Genomic DNA, 22007 nt, shown 5'->3' with positions numbered 1-22007 from the left:
ACCTTCCTAAGATTCCTCAAAACAAGGGTGTTTTGAGAAGTGTATCTTGGAACAGACTTCATACAGTAGAGAGGCTTCTAATCCATCTTCACATAGCTTGTGGGTTCACATTCACAATGATATTTCCCCCCCCCCCCCCCTCTTCCCCCATGTGCCCCTTTCCATTGCTAGGCTATGAGGGCACTGCTGAAATCTGGAGATACTGAGAAAATTGTCTTCTTTGCGGGAGTTTCCAAACAAAGAGAGATTTATATCATGGCAGCCAACTATCTACAATCCCTGGATTGGCGTAAGGACCCAGAGATTATGAAGAACATCATCCGTTTCTACACCAAAGGGCGGGCCCTGGACCTCCTGGCAGGTTTCTATGATGCATGTGCTCAGGTACATCCCCTTCTGTGACTTGCTAAAGGTGCTTGGTTTATTATCTCTGGAGCAAAACATCTCATTTCTCCTCTGCAGGTAGAAATTGATGAGTATCAGAACTATGAGAAAGCACAAGGAGCCCTGACAGAAGCCTGTAAGTGCCTTTCAAAGGCAAAGACTAGAAGCCCTCCGGAACAGGAAAGCAAACTAGCACATCTGCAAAGCAAGCTGACCCTGATTAAGCGTTTCATCCATGCTCGGAGGTGAGCTGCAGGAGTCAGAGCATGTGAACTAATGACAGAAATATCAGACAAGAAGTTCTACAAATACCTGCAGTTTAATAGACAATTTGCAGACTCACCTCTAACAGCTGCTGTTACATTTTTCTAGCAAGGAAACCATTATGTGCTTTTTATAAGTGCTGTTGACATCAAAGATGAAAAGATAACCTGAAATATTAGCAAGTGTATTGACCCAAGAAAGTGTAGTCAGAAGGGCGATTATGAAACATGGCACAGTAAAAATAAACCTTCCCTGGTTTTCCCATACAGGCTGAATGCTCTCCCCTGTCTGATTGTTACCAGTTTCCTTTTGCTCTCTACTAGAGTTTACTGTGAGGATTCCAAAGAAGCAGTCCGACAGTGTGAACTTCTCCTAGCTGAACAAGATTATGACACTATCATCCGTCACGGTGACATTTTGGGATTTCTGGTTGAACATTATGCACAAGTGGAGGAATTCCATATGGTAAGTTAATTCTTCCAGTCTACAGAGCCTGTACTTTACACATACCAGTGCAGCTTGGTATCGCTTGGTTCTCCTAGAGGAAGACATTCCATAGTAGAGGCTCATTTAGAGGAACCAAACTGCTCAGCAAGGTGTGACAGACCACAGGAACTACATCCATATTAGCATGGTATTGGGTGACAAGTTCACTATGACTTGGCTCTGTGACAGGACTGGCTTTAATGCTGCTATTATGAAACACAGGGATGCCAAGCACAAGTTTCTCCAGCTGTGCTCATTAACCTTTTATTTACCACATTGTTTTGACACTGCTTCAGCTGTCAGGAGAATATAAAAACAGGCTTGGAGATCCCTTATTTGTTAAACTGAACAAGACAGAATTGACACAAGTCACTAGGAAAGGTTGCTGTGTCAGCCAAGGCTGCAGGCTCCTGGCCTCACGCTAGTATTCCTTGACACTGAGCTCCTCTCAAGGCCTCAGCTGTGTGTCATGGGGGGCTGCTGGAACTCACGTAGCACAACAGCCCTGTAACAAGCTCTGTGCATTGCTTTAGGCTTACCAGTACCTGGTGGAGATGCAGAAAAGAATTCCAGTCACTAACCTGAGCTACTATGTGACGCAGCAGACCCTTGAGGCAGTCCACCGAGGAACAGGCATTCCTGTCAGCCAAACCCCGGTTCCACAGCCTGTTCTCCACAGCAGTATGGAGAACAAGGAGATGGGACAAGAAGTGGCTGATGATGTAGAGGAACCTTGACAATTTACACTTACCAAAGGCAAAGCAGACTCTAATACCAGGTCATTTATTCTGTCTGTGTTAGGACCGTATGTCACGATGGCTGCGAGGAGGCTTTTTGATTATTAACAAGAAATTTATTTTTCCTATTCAACTGTATATGCAACAGTATTGAAGTTACTCTCTTATCTCAAACACTACATACAAATATTTATGTCAATATCCTGTTATGAAGCTGGTTTTAGTATTTTAATGAATTTGAGGGGGAAATAAACCCAACAAGGACTGTATATTGTAACTTCAGGTCTTTTTCCAAGTACAGAAAAGAGCTGAGTAACTGAGGTGAAAGCTCCTGAGGTGACAAAAGTTTTCAAGTCCAGCTTTGATCTGCTGAGGTGCAAACTGACTGGTCATTCCCTGGAAGTCACAACTTCTGAAAACAATCCCTATCTTGCTTGGGTAGGAGCTTGGCTAAAAGTCCAGTCAAACTCCAGCAGAATGGAGGAGCCTTCCTCCAAAGCAAAGTTTTTGTGTTTAAATATATTACAGGGTCACACAGGCTAGAGCCACTTACAGAAATCTGACTGAACCTTAGACTCACAGAATGGTTTGGGTGGAAGGGACCCCTTGAGGTCACATCTGCTCTAATCCCATGGCTCAAGCTGTTTCACTTTGAAGTTTCTTTTCCAAACATCAGTTATGTCAAGCTGCACTGTACTAATCAGGCTTTAGGCTGCAAATTTCTTCCCAGGCATGGGAAGAAGCTGGGCTTCACATGAGAAGTGAACCCCAGCGTAAGCAACCAAGACTTTGCTCACCTTTAAGCCTGTCATCCTGCCCATGAAGGTCTCTCTCATACATTTCATACTACCTGCCAGCCCTTCTGCTGAGAAGGGATTTTCTTTTTCCTGTTTTGTGACTTGCTTCAAAACTTGGGGTGAATGTGAAGTTTCTGAACTGTATGCTTTCAGGAAAGAAGGGGAGGGACAGATTTTAAGGTCAAAAATCTGAGTGTTAGCTGTCCTTTAATAGAAACTTATTTCTGTACTAAGATGATACAAAAAGAATTCCTGCTATGTTCTCCCCTAACCACTGTGCAGCTTTAGCTCAAGCCTTTAAGGCTTGGCACATGTTCAGAACTTCAGCTGTCCAGTTTGCATCTCACCAGCAGTGGCATTCTGTATACCCCTCCAACAGCAGACCAGGAACTACTGGACCAAATGCTAACAGCTGGAAGACATGGGAGCCTTAGCCCTGGAGGTGCGTGGCCCCCTCCACCCTCTCTTTTTCTGACAAGAAGCCTGCTATGAGATCTTCCCTGTATTTTTAGAAGAGCACTCAAACCTGCCAAGGTTATAAATAACAGGGGTGGGGGTGGGTGGAGGATGGCAGCACTTGCCTACCTTCCTGCATCTGTACACGCTGTACCGGATAGCAGTAGCTCACTAAGTTGGCCTCCACTACAAAGTCCAGATGTCAAGTCAGGTTTGCTAGTTCACAGCTCTGCACCCTTCCCCTTTCTTCCCCTCCTCCAGCCAGATGACTGCTGGAGGCCCAGGCAGCGCCTACACACATCCAGCTGGCAGGAGCACAAGAAAAAGGTCATTTCTTTTATCCTCCAGCTAGGAAGGGGCAGTTTGGAGTTTCTTTTTCAGGTTCTCCATGAACAGCAAGTTCTGCAAAGCCAGTCTCCTGCAGTCCCCATCAGGATCTTTCTCCACCACATCTGTAAAAGAAGCAGCCACCATGAGCTGGAAAATGGGAAAAACTGTCCTTTACCTGACACTTCGTCACCTAATCTCACTTAGCAGTATTGCTCTTTCACTGACCACTCCAGAACAGCACAAGACACACCAGCATATGCAGCAACACCCGGGTTGGACATCGACATTTGCAAGAATTACGTTAGACCAAAAATGCTCAACCTTGATCACATTCAGCAGTATGAGTTTAGCTAAACTCTGTCACATGTGACAATGCTCAGTTCATTCTTGTGGCAGAAATAAACAGTTGGGTTGACTGCCTGACCCTGCATTCCATGGTATAACCTTCTTGCCCAATTCGACTTGTGCCCTTGAGCTATACATCACCTGTCCACAGCTGATCTTCTAGCATGAATGCTATTTGTAACTAGAATCCACTTATTCAAAAGCCTGAAGTCTCCATTCTGCCAGTTCCTGTGATCTAGACACATGCTCAGTGCTCCCTCCTGAAACTTGTGCTGCCCTTCAAATGGGGGAAAGAAAGAGGTAGGACCCAAGTTCAACACATTTTCCATACTGAGCAATTAGTCTTCTGATAATCCAGTAAGTTCTTTCCCACTTTATGCAGTGTTTAAGGGAGGGCATGAAGCTGCTTCCAGCAGCTGTTATTTCAGGGGCCCTTAATCGGCCTGCAAAGTAAAAACCAGGATGCACACAGGATGTCTGAACAGGGGGAGCCTGGAAGAGCAGAGAGCCTGTGTGAGGATATCCTGTACGCAAAAGCAGTGTGCTCAGAGCCCAGCTCATCAGTCCAAACACATGACTCATTCAGAGTGGGGCTATTTATCCTGCAGGGAGAGCTTTCACGATGGTGTTTCTGTGCTCTCTCTACAGAAGGCAGCAAGGGGGAGATTACAACATGAGCATAAGTTCAGAAGCTAAGATGTTGGCAGTGCTTCCAATTGCCATGAGCACAGACCTTGAACTGCTGCGACTAAAAGGGAGCCACAGGGCACCAGAGTATCATTCAGGTCCTCACATAAAACAAACTTATCTATGACACAGCTCTACAGCACTGGCAAGAGGTGGGGAACTCCCTCAAAGGCAGCTGCTGAGAAATTAAAGGAACTGTTTCCTAGAAATGTTTAGGTATTCCCTCCCTCCCCCGGGAAAGATCAGGCTACTACATTAGGTCCAGCATGGCACTAATGAAAGGCAGGACAAGGTGGACCCCAGCCTCTCTCTCCACCTGAAATGGCACAGAACATCCACTAATGGATAGTACTGTGACAGTGACTGAAGTAGTTCCTTCCACCACACTGGAAATGTTTTCTAATAGGGAACAGTTCTGTTGAAGGGCAGGAACAGTCAGTCACATTCACACGATGAACTACAGCAGTCTGCAGAGACATGACAGAGAAACAAACTGCAGCAGATTCATAGACTTGACTGAATGGTCACGGATAATATTTTCTAGCCCACTACTTCTCATTGTGCTTTTGCCACAGCAGGAGAAATGCAGATGCTTCAAGCTGACATCAAAAAATATGACTTCTGGCCATTAGGTATGGCAGTAGGCTTGCATGCTTGACAGCTTGTCATTTTTCCAAGCTATAACAGTAGGTCTAATACATGACACGGCTTGCACATCTTTTCTGGAAGAGTCATGAAGCAGCAGCAAGTGCACAAGCTCAAAGCAATGATCCAGTCATAAAGCAGATCTCTAGTGACCAATTTCACCAGCTGCAGCAGTGAGGAGGAGCCTGGTGCCTCCCAGCAGTCCTAAAATGACAAGTAAAGGGACAGCACAAGAAGCTTCTTGTTTCAGGAAGCAGCTTTGGCAGCCCTTTTAAACTGTACTGGCACTGTATGTGACCAGATGTGGAGCTGGGTAGTACTTTTTAAGGTTTCTGAATGGATCCTGTAACAATTTTCCCTTCTCTACCACACACACAACTGTGATCTTTACGTGACCCACCAGGATCTACCATGCAATTTTCATGCCAAAGCACTACATGTAAAGAAATGGCTATTACACTACCTACAGGCACAAAAAGAAGCTGCTAGCATTGTCATCATCCTCCTTCCAAAAATAACTCATTAAAAACAGATTACACAGACCCTCATGCTGAAAATACATTTAACACATTCCTGGGAAGGCTGTACTTGGTAACAGCAGTGTTAACTGCAGAGACAAGCAGATTCGCCAGAACACACCATGTCATGGGAAAAGTAAAGTTTTCAGCCCCACAAGGCACAGCTCCTCCTTTCCGAGGTTAGAGTTCCACAGCCTGCAAGAATCCCAGCCCAGCTGTGTCAGCATTGCTTCCTGCCTGCTCCCTGTGGGAAGCCAACTCACTAAGAGTGAGAATGGTGAAGGAAACCAATCCAGGGAGTCACACAAGGTCCCCCCAGAATACAGGGAAGGCTTCAGAGCTACAAAGCACACAACATTATTTCCTCTTGTATTTCTGATACACTGTGATACCTGACCCCCAACTTGTGCGATTCCAGTCTACCAGAACCCACAAGCAGCCTGTGTGGATGGAGGGTGCGCTGGGCACAGCACAATCATCTGCTGTCTTTCATAGGCTGTTCTTTCCATCAGCAGTAGGAGATGGGGCCATGCTCCACTTCCTTGTATCTTAAGTAATAACGAAACCCATGTTCTGTGCACATGGTGTAAACGGGATGTACAAGCTTTGTATGTTATTACTAGTGTAATATGCAACATGACAATACTTTCTGCAGCTTCGTGAAGTGGATCACTGGATGCTTAGGCAGAGAAGGAGGACACATAATGTATTTGGGGACTTTTTTGACTGGCCTGTGAGGAGTCAACTTCGAAATGCATAGCTCTCAGCTTATACTTATATACTTTGGTAATACAGTGTGAGACCACTGAAACCTAAACTAGCAAGCAATAAATACATGTACTGTGCAAATCTCTGGTGTATGACACTAGGACATGCCTGCTGCCATCACAATCAGAGATGCTGCACAAAGACTGCACCATGAACCAGAAAAAACACTGGTGTACACTACTGTCTCTTACCTCCCAGCCAAGACCGAGTCTCCAAAAGCTCTTCTGTCATGTCTTCCAGAAGACACTCTGCAGGGACACTGAAGAGCAAGGAGGCGATACAGGACAAAAGGCCCTGGCGCACGTACCTGTTGGAGAAAGGCTGTTTGGAGCCTGCAGCTTTGTGCTCTACCTTGATTTCCTCACCTCAAGGGTTCTCCAGTTTCAAATATTTGTGATTAGGATGAGTTTTGCCATATTCCTACTGATCAGAAGTGGAATTACGCAACAGCTGGCACAGTGCTCACATCCAGAGCCCCTGCCATGGGGTAGGGCAGGAAGTCTAGTGTAGTTCAGAGTCCTGGGCAAGTCTGAGACCAAACCAGAAACTGGATGTTTACAGCATTTTCGCTATATGTCTTAATTTCTTCCCAGCATTGCATACTGGAATTGAATTGAAACTTCCATGAGCTCCCCAGATAAAGAGATGAAACTATCCCATGGATAGTTAATCAAGAAATTTGTTGTGTTTTCCATAGTTAATGACTGTACCTCCACACTAGGAGAGAGTAGCCAGGTTCATACGTTGGCCTGACATTAAAGCAATGCCTTCATTTCATAGTCTTGCAATACTTAGGATGGAAGAGAGCATACAGTTAATGTATTAAGTCACTGACATTCTTACTCTGATGCTACCCTTGGACAAAGAGAAACCATGGCTGGAGACTGGCTGGCAGCTGATCTTTAAAAAATAAAGCACACAACCAGAACTCACGAGTCAGTGTGGAAGCGCAGAGCCCAAACAAACTCCAGCAGTGCCTTTCCCATTGCAGCAACTGCCTGCAAAACAGGATGATGACAGAAACACTGAACACCTTCACATTGACACCGCCCTACAGAACTGCACCTTGAGATGCTCTGCTGTGAACATCAGGGTTATGATTAACATTATTTTACAGATGAGGAAACTTAGGTAGCAAAATGATGAGCCCAACCTCCCACCCAATTTGATAGTTTTTCTACCAGGGTCAGCACAGGATTGTGCAGGGCTCCCTTGCCTCTTCTCTGACCATTTTTTTCCCAGCTCTTTTCTCAACTCTCAGCACACGTGACTCAAACTTGCTGCCAGTCTCAGCATGACAGGCCCAGGGTTCCTAGGCTGGAAGCCTCCCCTGCTCTCTGCAAGCTCACACAGCCTTTCTTACCACAGTGTTGACAGCCAAATACATCAAGACTGCTAAAGTGTGGACCAGTCTTGCAAGAACAAAGTGATCTTCCCCCAGGAGATCAAATGTTGTCAGAGGCCTGCAAATGCAAGACACACAGTCCTGTAGCAGTGAGAAGGCTGATCAGTGCATCTTTGGAGCAGTCACAGTGGTTATGCAGGGCAAACTCCCCCACAAGTCTGAATCCCTATGACATAGTCATTAAAGTTAATCCCAGTTTAACACAAGCCACAGCTGTTTGCTCTCATCATTGCTCCCAGACCAATGATACTCTCTACTCCTACAGCAGGTATCATTTATTCTAACAGACTTTACTACTGAAAGCATTACTGCCATACTAGAGATAAAGCATTAAGACTGGTATGCCAAGAATCTTGATTCTCATGGAATCAATTATTCAGCCATCTTTAGGTAAGCAAAGACCTAAGTGATTAACAATGAACCACATCCTATAATGTGGTCTCAAGGACCAGTCCAGGTGACAGGCCCAAAGCTGAAACAGAGTTAGATTTGGCTAAGACTGCAATCTCCCCAAGAAGGAGGGTCAGCCAAGACAACGGGTTTAGTATTGCCAAAATCATCATCCTCTGTACCTGCTGACAGGTTATTCTTCATAATAGACCTTCTCTTCTGCAGGATCTCACATACTCTTACCCAACAAGACTTCATAGGCTAAGTCCGAGAGACCACAAACCCCTCCTCTCTAAGCTTTATGCATGAGCCAGGCATCAGTGTGGTGTCACTGGACTTCCACACAGCTTCTGGGTTTTAGGCTGCTTCTCTGAGGCAAGTTCACTCAGACACTGCCATGCCCATGACCCAGTATGCTCACACTCACCTGTCAAAGTGCTGAATCAATGGAAAAAAGAAGTGTCCAGCAACAGAATTGAACTCATTTGGGCTGGAAGCCAGTTCCACTTGAGACTGACCCTGTCCAAGAGAAAAATGAAGTCTAGACACAAGATGCAGCATCTGACACTTCACACCACTGTTGAAACTACAGGTTCCTTGCAGCCATCCTGCTGTCAGTCACTGCCTGTTCGTACTTCTACAGCTACTAGTTTCCAGATTGGATGGATCACTTCCCACCTTGAGATCCTTTCACACATCTAAGTATTTCAGTACAATATAACTCAGTATTGCTGGGTTAGAGACAAGAAACAAGAACATGCAAAGGATAATGGAGTTTTTTGGCAAGCAGGTTTTCCAGGAAGAACCACAGGGGAGTTCTGGGAACTAGGAAACTGGAATCCATTTATCTTACTAAAAATAGGAAGGCTAAGACAGCCCAGGTCCAGAGGCAGCTAGGCTGATGGAGGAGACTCTGATATCTGTAAGGTGCAGCCACAGCTCCCTGCAGTGGCCAGACAAGCTCAGAACAACCATGGAACAGCAGCAACTATCCCTCAATACAAGGCAAGCAGTTCAAGGTTTATTTTCCTCTCCCTGCTGAAGGAGTTGGTATTTTGCACTGGTTCAGCCAGATACCAAGATCATTTTGTATTTGAAATTACACAGTATTTTCTTTGGACCAATCTCACAGGTATTGTGCTCTTTCCAGATAAAACTACAGCAGCTCCCAGCATCCCTGTTTCTGCTGGATTTCACATTGGTTTTTGTGTGCCCTGGCCTCACCGTAGCAAATCTCCGAGTCTTGTTTTTGATTCTCTCATCAACAATTCTTCTCCAGTCCTTAGAGCTGTCACTTTCAGGAAGGAGCTGGATACAAGGTTTTGGGGCACCAGAATGCTTGGTCTTCCAATGGGATTTGGGATGGGACAGCTCCTGAGCTGACAAAACCAATACCTAGATGAAAAAGATGGAGGTTCTGTTAAAAAAGGGTGTACTAGAGAACAGTAACAGTTACTTGCACCCAAACTGCTAGGAATAGCAAGGCAGAAAGCACAGCAGGTTTTGAATGCAGAATAGCAAGGTGAGTGACCCCAGATAGCCAGCTGGCTTCAAGGTACTGATCAAGCACTCAGACCCTTAGCCCTGAAACAGAACAGGGGCTCCTTCTTCAGACACAGCAAGTAAAATGATGCAGGAATCCAGGCATATTGCTGTCTTTCAGAAAGTGAAGTTTGACAGACCAAGGACATGTTAGGAAACAGTGGCTTCTCCTGGGCAAACAACCATCCCATGTTTTTCATTGTGTGAGGAAGAATCACTGTATTACGGTAGTGTAGCAGTGTTACAAATGAGAGGGGAATGCCAGGCACAAATAAGAGATTTCCATGGCTCTGCCTCCTCTTCCAAGGAATAAAAGATAACCCCATTACCTCTCAGGAAAACAGCACTGGTGCAACAAAGACACAAGTGAAGTGGGAAGTGAAAAGAAGAGCACTTACATCAAGAATGTCCATGCGCTGATTAAGACTGTAGTTCAGAGAATAGAATTGGGATGTCAAGTACTTTGCTACCTGTAGAGAAAAATCACAGCACAATGAGCAAAAATCCAGTCTGGAAACAGCCTTCCCACTAATTCTAAACGCACTCCATTGCAGGAGAAGTCTTGCTTCCTGTTAGTCAACAGCAAGCCTCCAAGAAAAATGAAGAGATATGCTGTGCAAACAGAGGAAATTTAGACACTTCTACTTCTAGATTCTCCCAAAGGAAGTAAATGACAAATGGGACTTTGCCATCCTTCTCTCCTTCCTAGGCAGAGGTACCTAATAAATGCCACAGCAGCTTTGGCACTTCGAAGGAGACCTTTCTGCAGCCTTTTAATGCTTAAAGGGGCTTCTATGAAAGATGTAGACAGACTTATCAGGGCCTGTACTGACAGAACAAGGGGTAATGGTTTTAAACTGACAGATCTAGCTTAGACATAAGTCTTTTTTTAGAGAAGCCATTTGCGCCTTAGCTTTCCTCTATGCAAAACAATCTCTCCTTCAGTGCAATACGTCCTTATTTAATTTGCTTTGTCAGATATACTAACAGCCTCCAAACAGTTCCTCCAGTCTGTTATAGCTCTGACAGAATTTCCTCATTACTGCTGTTTCAGTCATCCATTGCAGATTCTTCATTGCATTGACCATAAATGCTGCTAGACAGAGATTAGTATTCTACCACACCCTGGTAGCTGCTTCTATCAAGCTAGCAAGAGACTTCAGCTCCTTAAATTTTTAGCTGTGCCTCAACTGGAAAAATGAAAGCAGTTAAGAGGAACTCACAGGTATTGGATCTGTGGTTAAAACAGCTACTTGAGCTCTCTGTCGGAGCTCCACAAAGCCTTCAATACAGGTTTTCTCCTGCAGATGCAGCAGTATCTTTGCCAGCTCCACGCTAACCTGTTAAAAACATGCAAAAAGAAATCAAAACACTGCAGGTGTTTGGTTTTCTCACAGGATTTACACACTATTCCTAATGTTTAAGCAAAGATAGTGAGTGTATGGAATAGAGGCAACATGTCAATTACTTAGGAGGGAGAGAAAACACACTAAAATAAATGCCATCAAGTTTTCTCAAAACACTGAACAAAACCCTAAGCCAACTTCTGTGTCCATGTTCATTTTGGCTTTATGGACAAGTGGTGGCATCATTATATAGGAGGACTTGTCACTGTAACTGATGGGTTAAAGGGTACATCTGAAGCCCATACAGCTCAATAGCAAGTCTGATAAGCAGCAGCTGACTGTGTGCTGTTTACCAGACTACACCAATTCCTCTTCTCAGGTGGCAGAGATGGTTTCTTAGCTGCCTTCAAGTGCTCACAAGTGGTGGTGAGCACACATCACACTGGTGACCTTGTCCCAGGTTCCTCTCACCTCAGCTTTTCATCTTCACCAGTAGAATCCAACTGCTCCCTCCAGAAGATATTATGCTTGTAAAAGCAAATAGGAGAAGTCCGTTTGATTTTATCTCCCTTTTGTTGGGGAGTAACAAATGCAATTTCCATTCAAAATCAATTCAATCCAAAATTAAAATCAATTGGTTTGAGGAATTTGTGGCTGCTCTGTGCTGCATTTCTCATGGATTTTTCTGCACAGCACAAAGCATGGAGCTTCCTCTGCTTCTTCACATTGCTGGCAAGCTTTACCTGCAATGCATTTCATTTGCAGCACTGGAGCTGCTAAATGCCACACTGTTGCTTGAACCTCTGCCTGCTGCTTTGTCCCTTTGTGCTCTGTAGCCTCACCTCCAAAGAGGCTATTTCCTTCTATTTCCTTTCCCAATTTGAAAGCTTTAAATCCAGGTACACATTAGCCTGGCCTCCTGCTCTGTTGCATATTTAGTCTCATGAGGACAAAGGGATAATCCTGTACTGCAGCCCACTGGGAATTCAGCTCATACTACTTCACCTCTCTTGTTGCCTCTGGATTCTTTCGAACCAAGCTCTCAAGAGCCTTGATTGCAGCTTCCCATTTGTCCATATCTTCACATCCTGTCAAGACTGAAGGTAAAAGACAAACAAAAGCTATTAACAGAATGGCTGTGATTGGGTATATACCCCCAGCTTTCTTCTGCCATTAGCGTGTCATTACAGGCAGAGATCACTGACCCAGTGCACAACCAGCATTAGGAACTTACGTGAAATTACTCACAATTAGTTGAGCCCAGATTACTGAAATCCTACAGCTTCTTCAAATTAGCTCAGAAAAAAAAAAGCCTACACAGGGATCGCTCTGCTACAACCAGTGAAAAGCAGATAAAGACTCAGCCCAAAATCTTTTACCTTCAATACAGTCTCGGATATACATAGGAGCCTTAATCTTTACTTCTTTATCCTCTGACATGTCATAAGGGATGAGGTCATCATCACTATATGAGAAATGAAGGCAGGAGTTAGTCTATGGGGTACAGATATTCTTCCTTTGTCCAGCTAGCCACAGAAAAGGGAAGGAACCAGCACATACATTGTCGTAACACTGTCACCGCTTGCATCATCCTGCAGCACTGCTGAAACCTAGCCTGAAAGGGTTCCTTAGGCAGTCCTATGAGTTACACCAAAGCTCAGTGAAAGAGCAGTTCTGTGACCAGATCTGGAACTGAATCTCCTGGTAAACTGCAGGCACAAGGCAGGTGACCAAAAGACCAGAAGTTGATTCTTGAGATTTCTTCATATATTGGTAAAGTGAAAGAATAAGGCACGACCACTATTAGAATGGGTAAATATGTCCATAATTCCAGAAAATGTAGTAGATATACCTGACCAATTTGGTGGCCTTTTATGATGGGGCTATGAAACTGATGGACAGAGGTACAGCAGTTGAAGTCATCTACCTGGACTTGTGCAAAGCATTTGACACTGTCCCGCATGACATCCTTGTCTCTAAATTGGAGAGACATCAATTTGATAGATGGACCACTCGGTGGATAAAGAACTGGCTGGATGGCCGCACACAAAGAGTTGTGGTCAGTGGCTCAATGTCCACCTGGAGACCAGTAACGAGTGGTGTCCCTCAGGGATCGGTGTTGGGACCGGTCTTGTTCAACATCTTTGTCAGTGACATGGACAGTGGGATTGAGTGCGCCCTCAGCAAGTTTGCTGATGGCACCAAGCTGTGTGGTTCGGTTGATAGGCTGGAGGGAAGGAATGCCATCCAGAGGGACCCTGACACACTTGTGAGGTGGGCTGATGCCAGCCTCATGAAGTTTAACCATGCCAAGTGCAAGGTCCTACAGCTGGGTTGGAGCAATCCCAGGCACAGCTACAGGTTGGAAGAAGAAGTGATTCAGAACAGCCCTGCAGAGAAGGACTTGGGGGTATTGGTTGATGAGAAAATGAACATGAGCAGGCAGTGTGTGCTCACAGCCCAGAAAGCAAACCGTATCCTGGGCTGCATCAGAAGAAGCGTGACCAGCAGGTTGAAGGAGGTGATCCTGCCCCTCTACTCTGCTCTCGTGAGACCTCACCTGGAGTATTGTGTGCAGTTCTGGCGTCCTCAACATAAAAAGGACATGGAACTGTTGGAACAAGTCCAGAGGAGGGCCACAAGGATGATCAGGGGGCTGGAGTGCCTCCCTTAGGAAGACAGGCTGAGAAAGTTTGGGCTGTTCAGCCTGGAGAAGAGAAGGCTGCGTGGAGACCTCATAGCAGCTTTCCAGTATCTGAAGGAGGCTATAGGGATGCTGAGGAGGGACTCTTTATTAGGGACCATAGCAACAGGACAAGGGGTAACGGGTTCAAACTTAAACAGGGGAAGTTTAGACTGGCTATAAGGAAGAAATTCTTTACTGTAAGGATGGTGAGGCACTGGAATGGGTTGCCCAGGGAAGTTGTGAATGCTCCATCCCTGGCAGTGTTCAAGACCAGGTTGGACAAAGCCTTGGGTGAGATGGTTTAGTGTGAGTTGTCCCTACCCATGGCAGGGGGGTTGGAACTAGATGATCTTAAGGTCCTTTCCAACCCTAACGATTCTATGATTCTATGAAATCAATAGAATGGTTGTACATAAGTGGGCTATGCGAAAAGTATTGACTTGTGTGTAATTTCCTACACAAAGTCCTGCTGCGCTGCATGCCACAAGGTCAGCACAAGATTTCCCAAGAGATGCAACTACCAATAGCTCCCTTCTCCCCATGTCTGCTCTTGTTTTCCATTTCCTAGCAGTTTCTTGCCCCATACCTGTCAATCTCAGTGTCCAGCTCCTCATCCGGCATCACAGGGGCTGCTGTATGTGATTTGTCATTACTTTCCAATACCACTGGTAGTGCAGTGTCTGCTTTCTCATTCCTGCTGTGAGGAACAAGAAATATTAAAACCAATACAGCAACAGTCCTTACGAGCAAGAAACTACCCACACCATTAACCCTTGCTGCCTGAAGAGAATGGCAAATAATTACTTCTGCTGCAGTCTCCCACCTAGCTTGGCTAACACAAGGAGCAAAGTCCTGGGAAGGAGAATTGGGTGAGGGAGAAGAAAAGCAGAATATCTTAAGAGAAGAGCAATAGGTAACAAAAATTTGCTGTGCTCCCCTGCAGTAACCTGGCGTGCCCCATATTTAAAGCTGTGAATGAAACTGAACAAATGGGGAATAAACATATTTAGTAGAGTGAATACAATAGGTAAGAACAGAAAGGCCCATCTGATTCTACCCAGGAGCACAAGGACCCCTGGAGCATGGTTTCACCACATTCAGCTATCCAACAAGCAATTTTAATACATATTACCATTCTGGTTATGAATTTAACATAACTGCTACACTGCATTGTAAGAATAAGGTGCATTATAATGCTTAAGAATATATATGACATCTTGCATACTCTATAAGTTCTAGCATGTGACACGGAGAGGACAAACAAATAGCAGGGAGATGAACAGTAACAATGTCTTACTCATCACGTGGAAGGCTGGGGACAGCACAGAATGGTGGAGTCTGCACCAGGAGGGACTTCAGCTCTCTTGCTTCATCATCTTCTTCATACTGGACAGTCAGAGCAACTGTTACTGAACTCTAATTGCAATATGCCCAGTATTCAACATTTCACCCTTCTGCTTCTTGCCAGTGAAGACTGAATCAAGAGCATATGAACCCAAATAAATCCCACTTGTTTCCATCACTCTGCTGCCAGCAGTAATGTATTTATGCGGTAAAGCAATCTGTGCCACATATAATCTTTGTCCCTATCTAACAGTGGCACCTGATCAGACCTTGCCTGAATACTATTACAGTTTTTAAAACACTTAATAAATAGCAATGTGACATCAGGGATGATGCAGAGTTTTAAAGAATTAATGTGATTTAATTACATAATTCTTATAAACTCTCCTGGAAACAGCAAAGTGTATTTCCCCTTGTCAGTCTTGAAAATCTCAAGTCAGAGGCTATTTGCTATAGAGTTGGTTTTTGTAAACAGATCTCCTCTCTTTTTCAGAGTGTTGCCGCCTCTCCTTATTTCTAAAGGGTAAGTGTTAGAACTTGCCAGAATGTCCTGAATCACCTAGCTTAAAGCTTTTATCTCCTCTACACCCTACACACCAGACATAAATTTCATTGTAACTTTCACCTGAAACTTCAGGACGGGCCCATCAGTGTTTATTTTTGCACTAATGCTCTCTGCCACAATCATGCCCAGACGCCGTATTTGTGGCAGGCTGCTGTCCAAGTGGCATTTCACACCCTCCATCATGCTTGTGAGAAGCTCTGAAAACAAAACCAACAAACTGTGCATGAAATGGTGACAGAGAAAAATCCACCTTTATACTTCCTGAGAGGGCATCCTTAGCTGCTCACCACCCAGTCATTGGAAGGAAGACAGTAAAGGCCCGTGCAACTGTGACTTCTCTTTCTGCAGTGGCTGTTTTGTTCTTCTGCCCCAATACAGTAAACCCATGCTTTTTCATGAAGTCAACAAAACATTACAATAGAGTCTAAATTTGGAGTATTTCAGTTTTCACTGAAACAAAAAAGGGTCATAAGTCAAGTCAATCTTTAGCTTTGTTTTGGAATGCTTCAAGGCCACTAAAGTCATGTTTTGAGGAAGCTACAAATTCTGACCAGTACAACAATCATGAATGAGAAATTTCCCACAGTGCCTAGGTAAGTTGAAACAGGCAAGTAACAGTGGTATTTCTCAGCCCACACAGAAAGATGGTTGCCAGCTTTACCAAGCAGGCTTACTGTGTTAGAAAGACATCCTTCAACTCAGAAAAGCTAACTTTTCAACAGCTGTGAGATAAAAAACTGATTATAAAACTACACTACTGTTAGTGGATAATAGGTCACTTATTCACCTAAAGAATTAAGTTTTAAATGAAGCAGATTAACAGGTCTTGTAAGTCAATCTGCTTCCCCCAAAAAGCCACACACAGAAGTAACTCTAAACACTGAACAGTTTGGTTTTTTTTTTATTGCAATAAAAACATAAATTTCAGAGCAGGACCCCAGTGTGCTGCACAGTGTACAATAAACTGGAGGTCCTTGGGCACATGGCTAGTCAGAGACCAACCAAACAGCTTTTTATCCCGACTTTCCCCTGTACCCTCATGCTCCAACACTAAGCATATAAACTGCAGATCATGCCGCTCCTCTAACTAGTCCCAGAGTTAATTCTCCTTTTCCTGCAACAAAACTGAAGGGTTCCTAAACCATATTTAGGTTTGATCTCAGGTCAGAGATGCTTCTGCAATCCCATAATTTCAAGCTATGCACTTGGTAATATATGGGTGCTAAAGAGGATTCCAGCAGGCTACCCTGTTTGCCAAAATGAAAATGGGACCATTTTGTTTATCCACACAGCAAAACAAGATGTTTTTCTACTCACAGACCTTCTGCTAAATAAATCTCATCCCCACTTTTCCCATTGCCTGACCTTGTCTGCAGCTCTCGATTTCAGTCTCCTTCAGGTGGGAGAGGCAGATAAGTATGGCCTTGCTGATATACTGCTGCTGCTCAGGTGGCGAGTGTCTCACAGCACTGCTGCTGCTCCATGTCTCCAATAGTTCTTGCAGCACCTAGAGCAAAGCACTCAAGCTGGTCTGAAATGGACCTTCTGTACATGTAAAAGTAATCTTCTTTTTGACACACATTTTGGTATGTACTTTCATAAAACACGCTGTATATTCTGATTGCCCTTTGGTCTTCATGTTTCCCGGTGAACCTTACGCTAACATTGTATTTCAGGGCCCAAAACATACTGTGTTTCACCAACTGAGACCTCCATGCCACCTTCATTTGATATATTATTAAATATATAGATTTTTAAAGTGGTAAATACACTTACTTTTCATAAATAAATAGTCTATATAAAGCAATACATATTATTGTCAAAAAACGATGTGATATGACAGGAATTTAGTCCAATCTTATACAATATCCCCTTAGAATTTTAGAACATGTAACCAGTGGAGAGAAAAAAAATAAAAATGGTAGATGTTTACAGAGACACAGATTTCCTAGAAGCTCCATCACACTGCTGACTTGGAAAGGGAAAATATCTGCATCCCCACTGAGGAAAAGGTACATGAGAGATTCTGAAGCATCAACCATTTGGCGCACAGACAGCTCTCAACCAACTTCATCACTTGCTGCCATCTGCCCAGCCATGCAAGCAGGGGATGACAGAGGAAGCTGAGAAAGATGGAGGACAGGGGACATCTACTAGAATCCAAGCCTCCTTAGGTTTGCTACCTGGCAGGGAATTTAGCAATTAATTATGAAAAACTAACGTTTCAGCAGTGCAGAAAGTCTTTGATTTGTAAATCACAATTTACTTGAGGCAGGGTTTCCCTCACACTCACAGACAGGAACAGAAGTGTCTCAGAGAAGTACCAAAACTGTGCACCCCCCCCCCCCCCGCCAGCAGAGCGTTTTGCCATCTGGTACCTCACCAACAATGTTACTACAGCTTACTTTGATCAACAAGGCACGCCGAAGGCTATCCACAGCCAGGTAGCCAAGGAGGTTCTGTAGCACTGCAGTCTGCAACAAAAACCACAGGACTTGCTTTAACTGGGCATAAAGTGACAACAAGGACACGTGTGCACTTCTACTACATTAAACTTTTCATTCTGAGGGACTGGTTTACAACATTCAGAAACAGGAAAGTGAGTAAATTAAAAAAAGAACCCAACCAACCAACCAAACCCACACACATGCAGTTGCTGACAAAATACATGGAAAAACAGGACAGAAACACAGAGCAGTATTTTTACCATCAAAACCACATCAGCACAGTCCCAAACAAACATGGGACACAAAATCTAGAGAACATCTCTCTCAACAATATCACAAACCACAGAATATGTCTTAACACCCTGTGCCAAAGTTAGGTGCACAGGAAAAAGCCAAACCAAACAGTCCTTGTCTTATCTCTTTAACCTATTTCTTATCCCTGAGGGTGGGTCATGGCTTCTTCAGTGTCTTCTTTCAGATTCTAAATTAACTAGGTCTCCCCAGAACACTGAAATTATGTGCAAATAACCACTTGGTTCCAGAAAGAGAGTACAGTAATTCTTCTCACCATCAACCCTGACAGTAAATGAATCCTGTGATTTCAAAGCAACTGCTTTGAACCTCTCCCTCTTCATTACCTTCAGCTGAGGGGATGTAAGTGAACACAGCTCAGGTATGTGTGGAGAGACTGATTTCAGAGCGAAGAGTTAAATTTTACCCATGAAGACCTGCAGCTCAGCTAAAAAACACACTGGCACGTGGGGAAAGAAAAGGCATTCCCACATTGCTGTTCAAGGCAGAGTTCTCACCGTGTGGCCATACTGCAAGAGCACCACCTTTTGTGTCACCACAAACTGAGCTTTCTTGTTCTTCACAACCAAGTTTCCCAGCAACCTAGACAGGACATCTGCCCTAGCAAATCAAGAGCAAAACATTAGGAATCCATGGAATTACTATCATGCTGCAACTCATCCTAGGAAATTCTGTGAGTAGCTATTTGCAACAGTCTCTAGAACACTGCTAAACTTCAAGAGTAAGTCAGCAATTGCAAGAAATGTTTGCACTTGGTTTTTCACTGTAAGTCACAACACAGATCTTTAAGGAATGGCGGGTGTTCTACATGAGAGGTGACAATCAACTACTTTATAACCCCGGTCTCTCAGGAACTGGGAGCCTGCACAAACACATCCCAGCATCTTTCAGACACTGATTCTGTGAGTATTCATGGAAAACTTCCAGCCTTTACTCCAGATCAGGGAGGAAAGCAGAGTTCTTACCCAGGTGTTTGCTGCACAAAACCAAGGACCACCGCCTCCATCCAGCGGTCTGGCACACATTCAACCAGTCGCCAGCAAATTCTTTGCCAGATGCAGTCTGACTTGGTGAGCTCCATCAGGCCGGGCACCAGAATGCCCAGGATTTCCTCTGAAGAAGAAACAGGTAAATACACCAGATGGCCAGAACAGAACTGGTGCAACAGTACTCAAGGTCAACATCCTTACAAGATGAAGAAATACAATGTACAGACTGTAGTTCTAAATCGCTCCTGTGGCAGAAACTAACATAAGCAGGCTAAGGAACTTTCAAGTATTCCTCATGACACTAAACAGCTAGAAAACCTTTCCTGTTCTTCCCCAGCCCTGTTCACTGCTTCTGCGTTCAGTGGCTTCAAAGTCCTAAGCAAAGCCAGACTGAAGGCTACTCCCATAGGAGTGATTTCTGCTGGTATTTACAAGGCACTTTCAGAGCACTGGGTGAAAAGCCCTAAAAGAGCATTTAATAGTTTTGCCCCAAATGGGAGGATGAGGCAGCTCATCACCTTATCAGTCTTTGAGAGGAGAACAGATCACATTGACAGGAGCTGACAGAAAAGCATCAACATCTATCAGATATGTAGCTGACTAGCCTCAGAAAGTAGAGAGCAGCCTGTACATCCGAACTCATGAAACTCCCAAAGGTCAGTCTCCCACTTCCTTTGCCAATCATCACTGCCATCCTTCTGCACTAATATGGTAAAACAGACCTTCCCCTCCCCAGAACAGGATAGTGAAACACTCACTTTGTCTTCCATGAGTGCATACCTTCCCCACGACATGCGAAACAAAAGAGATTGAGCAATCCAAGCCACCTGGGATAAAACAGACACAAGCTTAACAAGCACATTACCAGCACCCTTCAAACAACCTTAAGGAGGTTCTGAAAGTGCTGAAGACTGAAAACACAGTCTCTTCAAGCATCATCTCTTCCTCCACCACCTGCCTTCAGGCACAAACCACTGAGAGTCAGAGGACTAAAGTAGTTCAGTCCCTCTTTAACACAATGGTTAACAGCCACAGTGTCACAAATTTTCCATACGACTCCTTCAGCACAGACCAAATGACCACAGTTAAGCTCTGTCAACAAATCACAGAATCCCAGACTGGTTTGGGTTGGAAGGAACCGTAAAGCTCATCCAGTTCTAACCCTCTGCTGGGGATGGGACAGCCACAGCTTCTCTGGGCAATCTATGCCAGCACCTCACAACCTTTACAGTGAAGAGTTTCCTCCTAAGATCCCATCTCAATCTCCCCTCTGTCAGGTTAATGCCATTCCCCCTTGTCCTAATACATGACTTGTAGGATTGCAGCTTTCAGTGGGATTTTAAAAAACCTTGGCCATCTTCCTCATCCCTAGTACCTTATGCTTTTAAGCACAATGAACTTCAGCCTGAAGGATGAACCTGAAGCTCTGCAATACCTGTTAGCATCAGCCAACGGGGTCCATGCATAAAACACCTCTTCAAAAGTGCCATCTCCATAGCACAGTCCTCCTGCAATCTTACCTCTTAGAGAATCAGAGATCTTCTGCAGCACCTGGATAATTGTACCACCCAAGAGAGGGAAGTAGTTCTGGGGGAAGAACACTGGTGGGTTTTTCCCCTCCAGTTTATTGCTCACGTGGCTGGGCAAACACACAATCCTGTTGAGCAGGGCCTCTTGCGGCTCCTGGGAGCCAGCCTGGACTGGCTGCTGACAGACCTCCCACAGCAGAGCCAACATCCGTCCCTCCTGCAGGAACTGCTCCAGAACCTCCACCACCTCTCTCGGATGTAAGCTAGGGCTGGAAGAGAGTAACAGCAGTAAGCCCCTACCCCTCTTAACTGATAGAGACGTGCATACTCTTTGTGGTCTCACCACAACATTGCTGCTGTAACAGAATTTTAATCAAAATAATATTAAAATCAAATGGATTTTAATTTCTTTGATCTTCAACCTCCTCAGCCCCTAATGTCTCAGGACACCCGGCCAGCACTGCTAAACACAGGCTGGTGACCTCTGCGAGCAGCACCAGTACTGCATATGGTTTGAAACGAAGAAACCCGAGGGCACAGCAGGGCCTCCCACCTGCTGTCGCCTGCACATTTATGCCCTCGTTGTGCACAGGCGGGAGACACCCTCGCCCTTCCCTCCTGCGCTGCGGAGAACGAGCCCCGGGCAGCCCCCGAGGGACATCCGCCCGCACCGGACACTGACCGTGGGCAGCCGAGGGTCTCCAGCAGGACGCAGAACACGGGCACGGGCGGCCCTTCCAGGAAGCAGCGTTGCCACACGCCCTCGGGCCGCGCAGCGCGGGGCGCCCCGGCCAGGCTCCGCAAAAAGGCTCCAAAGAGTGCCCGCTCTCGCTTCCCGAGGGCTGCCGCGCCCCCCGCCGCCGCCAGCGCAGTCCGCACTGCTCCCAGCGCTGCCGCCGCCTCCTCCCCGACCCGCTCCGGCCCCGCCGCAGCCTCCCGTAGGGCCCGCTCCAGCCCCGCCGCAGCCATGACGCAGACGAGAGAGACGCCGCGGTCCCACTTCCGCCCGCCCTCTGCTACAGCCAATCAGCGGTG

At 45.2% G+C, this 22007-nt stretch overlaps 2 protein-coding genes across 7 annotated transcripts in view; one reads left to right on the top strand and one right to left on the bottom strand.

Annotated features, from left to right (window-relative positions):
- The window catches only part of IFT140 (intraflagellar transport 140), a 77919-nt gene extending 75910 nt beyond the window's left edge, over positions 1–2009 (top strand). For all 3 annotated transcript variants that reach the window (XM_062626677.1, XM_062626676.1, XM_062626675.1), the window contains 4 exons: positions 172–384; positions 463–629; positions 972–1113; positions 1668–2009. In XM_062626677.1, the coding sequence (XP_062482661.1) occupies positions 172–384; positions 463–629; positions 972–1113; positions 1668–1871 (726 nt within the window). In that variant the 3' untranslated portion in view covers positions 1872–2009. The remainder of the gene's footprint in view (positions 1–171; positions 385–462; positions 630–971; positions 1114–1667) is intronic.
- Positions 2010–2077: 68 nt separating this feature from the next.
- On the bottom strand, positions 2078–21957 carry TELO2 (telomere maintenance 2). Of its 4 annotated transcripts, none has more exons than XM_062626679.1 (20): positions 21655–21957; positions 20964–21241; positions 20202–20270; positions 19420–19567; positions 18952–19054; positions 18101–18169; positions 17061–17202; positions 15756–15892; positions 15084–15172; positions 14373–14483; positions 12480–12565; positions 12106–12197; positions 10974–11094; positions 10153–10220; positions 9437–9607; positions 8640–8731; positions 7781–7880; positions 7351–7415; positions 6609–6724; positions 2078–3576 (listed from the first exon to the last, which is right to left on the bottom strand). In XM_062626679.1, the coding sequence occupies exons 1-20, from the start codon at positions 21939–21941 to the stop codon at positions 3473–3475; spliced, it is 2448 nt and encodes an 815-aa protein (XP_062482663.1). In that variant the 5' UTR covers positions 21942–21957; the 3' UTR covers positions 2078–3472. The 4 variants fall into 4 exon arrangements, with proteins under 4 accessions (XP_062482663.1, XP_062482662.1, XP_062482664.1 ...); XM_062626678.1 differs by having other exon boundaries at positions 10153–10224; positions 10978–11094; XM_062626680.1 differs by having other exon boundaries at positions 10153–10224; positions 10978–11094; positions 14373–14480.
- Between the last annotated feature and the right edge of the window lie 50 nt (positions 21958–22007).

The sequence above is a fragment of the Pezoporus occidentalis genome, unplaced genomic scaffold (assembly GCF_034315485.1).
Source record: "Pezoporus occidentalis ecotype Australia unplaced genomic scaffold, CSIRO_AGI_Poc_V1 ctg297, whole genome shotgun sequence".
Taxonomy (NCBI): Eukaryota; Metazoa; Chordata; class Aves; order Psittaciformes; family Psittacidae; genus Pezoporus; species Pezoporus occidentalis.
This window is presented reverse-complemented; position numbering and strand designations above follow the sequence as displayed.